This window comes from Sander lucioperca, chromosome 15, assembly GCF_008315115.2.
Source record: "Sander lucioperca isolate FBNREF2018 chromosome 15, SLUC_FBN_1.2, whole genome shotgun sequence".
Taxonomy (NCBI): Eukaryota; Metazoa; Chordata; class Actinopteri; order Perciformes; family Percidae; genus Sander; species Sander lucioperca.
Window position 1 is genome coordinate 11,746,563 of NC_050187.1, and position 10,190 is coordinate 11,756,752.

The 10,190-nt window shown below is 40.7% G+C and overlaps 1 protein-coding gene across 1 annotated transcript; it reads left to right on the plus strand.

Moving 5' to 3' along the window:
- Positions 1-5,002: 5,002 nt before the first annotated feature.
- pex13 (peroxisomal biogenesis factor 13) lies at positions 5,003-8,585 on the plus strand. Its single transcript, XM_031284135.2, has 4 exons — positions 5,003-5,265; positions 6,207-6,919; positions 7,316-7,438; positions 8,025-8,585. The coding sequence occupies exons 1-4, from the start codon at positions 5,072-5,074 to the stop codon at positions 8,381-8,383; spliced, it is 1,389 nt and encodes a 462-aa protein (XP_031139995.1). The 5' UTR covers positions 5,003-5,071; the 3' UTR covers positions 8,384-8,585.
- The last annotated feature ends 1,605 nt before the right edge of the window (positions 8,586-10,190 follow it).

Genomic DNA, 10,190 nt, shown 5'->3' on the forward strand with positions numbered 1-10,190 from the left:
TGTGCCATTGTTTTTAGAGATTGTATACTAAATGTGAGTGGCTCAAGTATGAACCACACTCCTTGTTTATATATGCTAATGTGGCAAGTGGAAACAGAAGCGGATAACCACTGCTGTCATTTAGTCAGCTGATTCACTGATATACAGTGCCCTACAAAGCCTAAATGCAGTAACTATATATTTGGTTCGAATTTAGTTGTTTTCTTTACCTCTGTTTTCCAGGGGGAAAAGGATGAAAAATGTGCAACTACAAAAGAGAGGTGAATACAAACCGCAGTGACAGCACTCCAATGGAGGGTTTTCACAACGCGTCATCAGACCAGAATTCGCCACATCACAACAAAGCACAGGCACTGAAGTAGATCCCGAACGCCGTCAAGGAAAATGGTTAATTATTGCCGTGTTTTAGGTTGTACCAATAGGTCAGACCGAGAAAAACATTTGGAATATATAATATTATCGACTTCCAAAAGTTATTAAAAACCAGGAAGAGGAATGCCAGAAGTTATCAGAGGAAAGGAGGCGCTTGTGGTTGGCAAAGCTCAACCAGGATCTACGAGGGAAAAATCTGTCTTGTTCGGTCTTTGAAATGAAAAAAAACGATTGAGAGTCACTTGGCTACACCTTGAGTATCGCAATGATATCATACAGTTAAGGTTAGGTTGATTAAAGACGTTATTGCATTACTTACTTTGGCCTTCACAACACAACGGTCGTTGATGACTTGGTACTGCGTCTCCCTCACCCATCCACACACCATCTGGTTATAGGCCTCCAAACTTTTGTAGGATTTAAGGTCTTCCGCTGTGTATGGGCTCGGTGAGAAAACCAGGTAGTTGACTATATCGGGATATGCAACTGAAGGAAGAATCACCGGGTCGCCATGGATCCAAGAAGAGGAAGCCAACTTGTAGGGATCTGCACCGCCAGTAAACCGTAATTTCTCGAAATATCGCGCCTTTTCTTGTGGTCCAAGTCCTTCCCTATATGCCTTTGCATCTTGGACACTTGGATGAGCTTTTCTGTTGTTTAGACATAAAGTATTAAAGTATCCAAAGCGCACAATACTTCATTAATCCATTCGGTTGTTTACACCGAGTGCCTCCGATATAGCCGCGCATCCAGATTACCGCCCAGAAAACCCTCTATTAGCTAAAGCTAGCTGGTTTGGAATCATGGCTAGTGATGCGATGCTCCAACAACTTAGTAATTGAGTTTGTTATACCATATGGCTAAGGCAGTAGCTAAATGTAATCAAAATAGAGAAAAAAAATAACACCAGATGAAAAAAAGCTGTGTTAAAAGCTGACTAGCCTAGCTTGCCTTTCAGATTGGCCAAACATAGATTGTCCAAACGTAGTAGCACAGTGTCTGATTTCATCCTAATATAATCATCCTAAATAGATATAAAATTAGGGATTTACAACTTTTGAAACTGTAGCCTTCATACTTCAGACCTTTTTTTCCGAGCTTCACAGTTTCTGTATAGGCCTACTGCTGTCAGCCTTTTTACATTTACACCTCAGATAACAGAACTTGATAGCATTGCCTATAAAGTCCATTATACCAGACACAACAATGTTGTGTTGTCAGTTACTGTATTTCCTTTTTTCATAAGCAGCCACACAACCATGTCAACATACACAGGTTAAATACACATAAACTTCAACTATAAGTTCTGTCTGTTCCACCAACATGTTATCTTGACAATTCCACTTTTGTATTGTCATGTATACTTTGGGCAATACTCACGTATGCAGCACAAAGAGAGCACAGACACACACACACACACACACACACACACACACACACACACACACACACACACAGAGCAAGGAGGAACCAGCTTTTGTGTAAAGTACCCATATCACTTTCAGGCCAATCCAGCGTGCTGCCCAGCAAAACTACACCATATAACCTGTTAGGAACACTGTAATTTCAGAGCGAGTAAAGGAAGAGTAGTGGCGTAAAGTCATAAGCCTGGTTGAACCAGTAGGCTAAATCTGTACTGTAGGAACAGAAACTTGGCAGATATAGAGTATCAGGGAAAGCATAGGGATTCTTTGAACTACCTTATGGTGTCAATCAGTCTTTTATGATTACGATCTATTGTGGTTGTAAACACAGGAATATACAGGGTAAGTTTGTGGATGCCCCAGCAAATCTTTTTCAATCTCTGTGAAATGTGTTGTCCACATCTTCTTTTAAAAATATCAGACTGCCATTAGAAAGAATGGTGCAACAGCCTCTAGTAGCCCCCCAACCCTGCTGCAGCTTCATTTTGGTGATTTCTTGCCAACCCAACAGGAGGACATCAGATTGTTTCTCTCAGATCTCACAGACTTTGAAACATTCTGCTTGAGGAGCTTATGCAGCTAAATTCATCCATGTTCATGCCTTGAACGTCCCATATTGTAACAAGTGACATTCCCATGCCTTTTTATTATAAAGCAGGTCTAGGTGCTTTTAAATACTGTGAAAGTATCAAAATGATCAATCCGCAGAGAAATGCACCAAGACCATATTCAGAAACTGTGCCTTTAAACGAGCCGTCAGGATTTCTGTATGGTTGTGATGTCACAACTATACTATATATATATATATATATATATATATAGGTAGAAAGTGCCACTGCAGTGCCGCTTCAGTCATTCCCCGGCTGCAATGATGCTGCAGTGACAGCGCAGAGAGCACAGATGAGGAAGACCCGGAAATGCTGACCAATCAGAGCAGACTGGGCTTTTCCGGATGGTAGCTTAAAAAGACAGGCACTAAAACAAAGCGTTTCAGACAGAGAGTGAATACAGGTGTATTCAGACAGATAGTATGAAAAAAATAATGTGTTTTTTTTTTAAACATTAAAGCATTTAAACATGTTCTAGTAGAAACCCAAAATACAAGTATGAACCTGAAAATGAGCATAATATGTCCCCTTTAACTTAACATATATCAATATCATAAACATATGGTCAAAAGTATTTCCACCTACTTTATGTACTCTTGGTCTGGGGCTGTTTTCATATAGTTTGACTTAGCCGATTAGTTTCAATTAAAGGAACAGTTCAACATTGCAGGAAATTATTTATATTATTATTATATTATATTTAATGGATAGGCATGAGAGTGGTATTGATCTTCTCATCTAACTCTCGCCAAGAATCCAAAGTTTCTATAAGCTGTGTGCAGTTCAACCAAAGAGTTATGTTCTCTTCTCAGATTTCATTTTAATAGTTCATGAATGGGAGCAAAACCCCTGCAGCCAGGTTCCAAAATCTGGTGGAAAGCCTGAAACCAGAAGAGTGAGGCGGCAGCAAATTTACATCCAACAAACACATGTGGGTGTCATGTTTGAGTGTCTATGTAATGTATTTCTACTTTATATGCTTAGATGTAATGATCGTTCATTATCTTTGACCTTCCTATATCGCCGCGGTACAAAAAGGTCACAGGCCCAAACCCCAAATACCAGGACTATCATCAGCTATAGCATCTTCCCACGCACAGCGACATCACAGGCTAACACTTTGGATTCCCACCTTTCGCCTGGGATCCTGATACCGTCATGTCACAAACGGCAGCCTCACTCTCACACACCTACACTGTGGCATCACACAGGCATCCTATGTCCTCCTACCCCCAGTGTATCTAATGTGACAGCTCTGCATATATGCCCCCCCCCCCCCACACACACACACACACACACACACACACACACAACACTTGACATCATAGGGCTCCCTCCTAAAACCCACACCGTAGGCCTACACCTCTGCACTTGCGTTCAAAAGTAGCTTTCCTCACACTCACAACAGCGTAGTCACAAGCCGCCCCCTCTCAAACCTGACTGCTGGGTTAACTGAACAACACTGCCAGTGAAATCTCAAAGGGGGAATCCATCCTCAAACCAATTCACACATTTTATATAGTATAAGTCAAACCTCAGAGCTGCTATGTCAGCAATAAAAGAAGATTGGCATAGGATATATGGTAATAGTAGGCCTACTCAATGTGACAAACTAATGTCATGCCACAATTTTTTTCTATTTTTAGATGCTTTGCAGGCAAGTTTCCGTCTACTGTCACTGGTCTGATGGTGTGAAATAATACAACTATTTAAGATAGGTGGGAATAACATGTAATTTCTTTCTTAGAATGGATTTTCAATAAATAAAAAAGCAGCTGTTATATATATATCTTAGCACCTTACAGTCGAGTGTTAAAAAGAAGCAAATCAGCACTCTGTTCTCATGTGGGGAATTACATCTGAGGACAGCAGACTTTATGTATCATGTTTATTTGATGACAGTAGTCTGTTTATTTAGCTCACATTTTATATGGAACTTCCTAAAGCAGGTTGGACAGCCTATACATAATTAAGGCCAAACTTTAGGACAGTTTCTGTTTCTCTTCAGCCAAACCACTAGGAATTTTAAATGACGGCTGTCAATGTGACTGAACATTAATTAGTAAAATACTAATGCAAATCCGTGTTCTTTGTTTAACGACAGCGTAAGCAGGGATATTCTCTTTTATCTGCAGGTTGCAGAAGTCTATCTCGAGGGTCTTGTTTTGTAATAAGTCACAGTACCCTCTGCTGGACAGAAGTGAAAAGTGCATTTAATCTTTATGCGTCCAGGGTTTACTAATCGAGTGTGAAAAACATAAAGGATTATTAATGGATTGTTAAGTAATTTAAGCAGTTCCAAAAATTAAGAAATAAATAAAAACATCTAATTTACCGCCAAAAATATTCAGATCTTTACATAGATTAATAGAGAATATTTGGTTGTATCAGACATTCTCTGGTTGTATTAACTGAATCTATCTTCTATCAGTTATTCTGGTCTGATCACAGAACTTCACAGACCAGTTGGTGCCTTTAAGAGTTGTCGGGATTTTTTCAATTGTGGAACTTTCTTTGAACATTAGAAATTCCATTATGTCTGTTTAGAGATGGAAGCTGTGCCAAAAATATATCAGACCAGAAGACAAAGTAATATGTACCTATAAATCCACTATTGTTATAGTCCGTTTAGGGCTATTGAATCCAACAACACACACATGAGTTGCGATGTTAGAGTATGAAACTACGAGGAGAACAGGAAGGCAGCAGGAGAAGCTGTCAGGTGGGAACCTATGGGTGGGAACAGAGTTCGCATTTTATTTACACTTTGTGGACGTATATTTTGCGATGGATCAACAGCCCCCACCAAAGCCATGGGAAAGGCGGATTCCAGGGGCAATGAGTGCACCTATAAATTACAGGTAAACGACAGCTATAGACCTGTTTTGCGTTTACTGACTTGGAGCTGGTTCGCTGTTGTTGGTGACGTTAGCTAACTTATGCTAAGGTTGTAGCACAAGCTAGGTGATCATCCTAGTGGAGCCTTTGATATGGTGGTATAAATCATTGACCAATAAACCAATCACCATTTGCCCGAATATCTTGCCGACGGTGGGCATTTAAACAAAGTAGCAGCTGTACTAATAGCTAACCAACTAACGTTAGGCCCCATGAGGCCCTGGCATTTGCCTTCTTCTATTGAAGTAGCTAGCTAACGTTAACGTTAGGGAAAGTGTCTCGCCAGGTAGACGGTAACGTTAGCATATCTTAATGATGAATGTAAACGCCGCACAAATCATTTTAATTGCCCTTCTCTCCACTTAGGGTAGTTTTGAATACGCCACTCGGTAAACATTCCCATAAAACTGTCTCTTTAGTTGTCACTATCTCTGCTGTTCAATAACGTTAAAGCACTATTCAATTTAGGTCACATCGCTGTTTGCAATTTCATACCAATAGACCCTTTTTCACGACAGACATGTTGACATGTCATAGTAGGAAAAGCACAGGTGTATTGAAAACCATTAATGATGGCTGCATTCCACTTAGGAGAGGCCCTGGTATTGTGCATGCTGACTCACTGAAATAGCTTACTGGGACACTTGATGGAATTGAGCCATCGTTGAGGTTATCAATTTCAGCTGTGCTTTTCCTACTATGACAAGTCAAAATGTCTGCTGTGGTCCATAACAATTTGATCAAGGTTGAAACAAATCCAAAGGGTTGTCTTGGATTATCCTGATAGTTACACAGAATCTCTAATGCCTTAGTTTTAGTTTAGCATCAGGCTAATTGAAATGTTACCCATGCTTTCTGTATCATTAAAAAAAATGACCCTATGATTTTTCTTCTCACCAAACAGATCTTCAAACTTTGGACCAGCTCCAGGCCCCTCTGTTTCTGCAGGCCCTCCTGTCCTGACCAGGATGGTGCCCCCATTGCCCCCTCGTCCCATCCAGCAGGCCTACCGTCCAGCCTACAACTCTTTCACCTCCTCTTACAGCCCCTTTGGGAGCTCCATGTATGGGGGCTACAGCCCCTACACCTATGGTGGTGGTGGTGGCTACGGCATGGGAGGAGGGTACAGCCGCCTCTCCAACACGGAAGACGTTGCCCCCAGCCGGTTTGTGCAACAGGCGGAGGAGAGCAGTCGCGGTGCCTTCCAGTCTATCGAGAGCATTGTCCAGGCCTTTACCTCAGTTAGTATGATGCTGGACGCCACCTTTTCAGCTGTGTATAACAGTTTCCGTGCGGTGTTGGATGTAGCCAACCACCTAACACGGCTGCGTTCACACCTCACAAGAGTTTTCTCAGCCTTTGCTCTGGTACGCACCTTGCGCTACTTCTACCGACGGTTACAGAGGCTGCTGGGGCGAAGGTCAGACGCTGAGGTTGACGACTTGTGGGCAGACAGTGCAAGCGATGCCCTGGCTACAGGTGCATCCAGAGTGGATGGAGCAGGGATGGAGGGTCCGGCCGTGAAGTCCTGGCCAATCTTTCTGTTTTTCGCTGTAGTATTGGGGGGACCCTACCTTATCTGGAAACTGCTGAGCTCCAGTCCAGCTGAAGAAAACGGTGAGATTTGCATTCAAGATTTTGTACTTGCAGATGAGATTGTGAACTTGCACTTTTTTTTTTATCAACATAACTTTTTAAGTTCTGGAGCTGTCCCCCCTTTCTTGGAACTGCTAGATCCACAGGTGGCACAAGACTTTGCCCCCCCCCCCCCAGCAGTTGAGAACCACTGCTCTAGAAAGAACCAAACAGCCTTCACTGATCTCTCTGAAAGTAGCTGGACATTTCAAATACTTGCATCAGTTATAGATGGGACTTTTTAGTTCAAAAGAATTGGTCAAAGATCAATGAAACGATATTCTATAACAGAGAAGCCGATGAATGAATTGGTGTATGTAGTCTGTCTTTTACTCTTAACCCTTAACAAGTAAAGATGTTTTGTGTTTCTTAATTTAGCCACTAATTGGGCCAGCGGGGAGGATGACCATGTAGTCGCCAGAGCGGAGTATGACTTTTCAGCTGCTTCTGAGGAGGAGATTTCTATGCGGGCTGGAGACATGCTCAACCTTGCCCCTAAAGGTGAGAGCTCTTTAATAACTGCTGGACATTGTTTTCTGTCCTCACATTCCTCTCATACATAAATGGTTTTACACATCTGGGTGTCCTAGACTATTATGGGGAATGTTGCAAATCAATGAAGTGTTTTATGAGAAAATTGGATTTAAATATGATTTTTTTTTTTAATCAATGTCATGAAGTTCCTTGAATTGGTTTCTCATCTTGTTCTTTTATCCACAACCAACTTCTGAGTTGATATTTTTTCTCTCCAGAAAATGTATTATTTCACTATATATATCAATATCACAACATCACGTTACATATAAACAATCATAGATGATTGTAAACATATCAGAAAGAGGTGGGATCCACATAAGCTCTTGTTTTCCTGTCCATGTAAGTGCATAGTGTTTATTGCAAAGACATCAGAAATAGCTTTTGAAAGTTTGTCTTTTGAGTGAAGCCCATCAAGCAAATTGTCAATAATGAAAGAGCAAGGCATGCTTTGGAAAACTAGAACAGTGTGGTTTTCCGAAAGAGAGATAGTTAGTGTTTCCCCCATGTTGATAAGGTCAGATCATGACCTTTTATTCTCCCCTGTGTTTAGAGCAACAGCCCAGAGTGCGTGGCTGGCTGCTGGCCAGCGTGGATAGCCAGACCACAGGACTTGTCCCAGCCAACTATGTCAAGGTCCTGGGCAAGAGGAGAGGCCTTAAGTACACAGAGATGGAGAGGCTTGCTCAGGTCCAGCAAGGGAACACACAGGCCTCCCCGACAGCCCTTACTGCACACCCAGAGTCCAATACTGCCCAAGGCTTTACTCCAGGCCTTGGTTCGGCCTACACCCCAGAGGAACTGCTAGAATCAGTGTACAGAGAAACACCATCGTCCTTCAGTCTGGGAACATCCAACCCCAGTATGCCCTCCAGCACGGTGCTAAACATCCCTGAGAAGACTGATCTGTGATGTTTGTGCACGTGTGGATTTCTGTGTATGCAAGTCTATGTGTGTTCATAACACTGGTTGGCTCAGTCAATATTTGTTTGCAGTCTAACTCTGAAGCTTGACTAATAATCAGCCGACAGTAGATATTTGGAGAAACACCATAGACCTCGTCAAGAATTGCTCAAAGTAGTTCCTAGGCTCACCTATAAGGTTTTATATCATCGAACACAATGTGGACCTTCTGATAAGGTTAACAGTCAAAAATGGTTTCCATGCATAGGTTCTTTGTTGTACTGTTCTGTTTAGAACCAGCGTGTTTCAAATTAGAAGGTTATTCTTACATTTCTTCAGTCAGAGCTTGTACAAGAAAGATGGTACACTGCTGTTCTTTTAAGATCATGTCTGATTCAAGATGTACCAGATTGAGATTGCTCTATAACAAGAATTATTTCAATGTTTAAGGTAATAAGGTGCACTGATAAATCAGCTGTATAGAGTGTAAAGACAAAGCCAGGGTATTTTGTTTGATAATATAATTGTCATTTTCTGTTTGCCCTCAGTTGTAGGCTGCTCTGCTCCTCTGCATTGTCTTCTTTGTGAAATAATGTGATTGGATTCATTCAGAATGGGAAGGGGCTCATTTTGCACATTGTTAGCTGTTCGTTGGTCACAGAAAGTAATTTTGTAAATATTTAATATAATTATTTTGAAAATAAATAATAATAAAAAAAAAACATTTTGTCCATTGTGTAATTAATCAAGTATATGAGTGGAAAGTTGGATTATGGACCTTCTTCACAGCAGATATTCTGACTTGTCATAGTAGGAAAAGCACAGCTGAAACGGAAAAAAAATTAGAATAACGAGCAAAAGTTAATTTATTTCAGTAATTCAACTTAAAAGGTGAAACTAATATATTACAGATCGATAGATACTTTATTGATCCCCAAGGGGAAATTCAAGGTCCCAGTAGCTTAAAGACACCACACACAACATACACATACATCATAAACAGGATGATAAAATAACAAATCCACATGAATAATATGGACAACAAAAGAAAAGATACTAAATAAAAAATCCACATGAATGTACTAAGGGATGTATAAGCATGAGACGCTTGCAGTGACAGGGCAGGGACTGACCCTGTGATTCAGTATGCATGCTAAGGTGCTCTATGAGAGGGTGTGTCATGGTGGTAGTGCAAATAAGTCCAATAGTGCAAGGATAAAGTCTAGAGACCAGTATTAAATATGGACAATATAAGAGAATAATGTAAACATAGTAATATAAAAACTATAGCAGTGCAAGGATAAAGACAGCATTAAATATGGGCATTATAAGCATTAAGCATTAAATATGGGCATTATAAGGGAATAAAGTAGACAGTAGGATAGACACAAATCAACAGTCAATATTAGAGGTTTGAAGTAATAGTGTTACAGCCACATATATAGTCATTACATGCAATGCGGGATATTTCAAGCCTTTATTTGTTATAATTTTGAGGATTATGGCTTACAGTTTATGAAAACCCCAAATTCAAAATCTCAGAAAATTAGAATATTATATGAAATCAATAAAATAAAAAAATAAAAAGTTTTTAAATACAGAAATGTCGGCCCTCTGAAAAGTATAATCATGCATATGTACTCAGTACTTGGTTTGGGGCCCTTTTGCATGAATTACTGCCTCAATGCGGCGTGGCATGGATGCTATCAGCCTGTGGCACTGCTGATGTGTTATGGAAGACCAGGATGCTTCAGTAGCGGCCTTTAGCTCTTCTGCATTGTTCGGTCTCACGTCTCTCATCTTTCTCTTGGCATTG

Bases quoted from the DNA above. Each gene is read 5' to 3' on its own strand.
- pex13 (XM_031284135.2), top strand. From the start codon at position 5,072: ATGTTAGAGTATGAAACTACGAGGAGAACAGGAAGGCAGCAGGAGAAG. The intron at 6,920-7,315 runs GTGAGATTTGCA...TTCTTAATTTAG, and splicing joins CAGTCCAGCTGAAGAAAACG to CCACTAATTGGGCCAGCGGG. The intron at 7,439-8,024 runs GTGAGAGCTCTT...CCCTGTGTTTAG, and splicing joins GCTCAACCTTGCCCCTAAAG to AGCAACAGCCCAGAGTGCGT.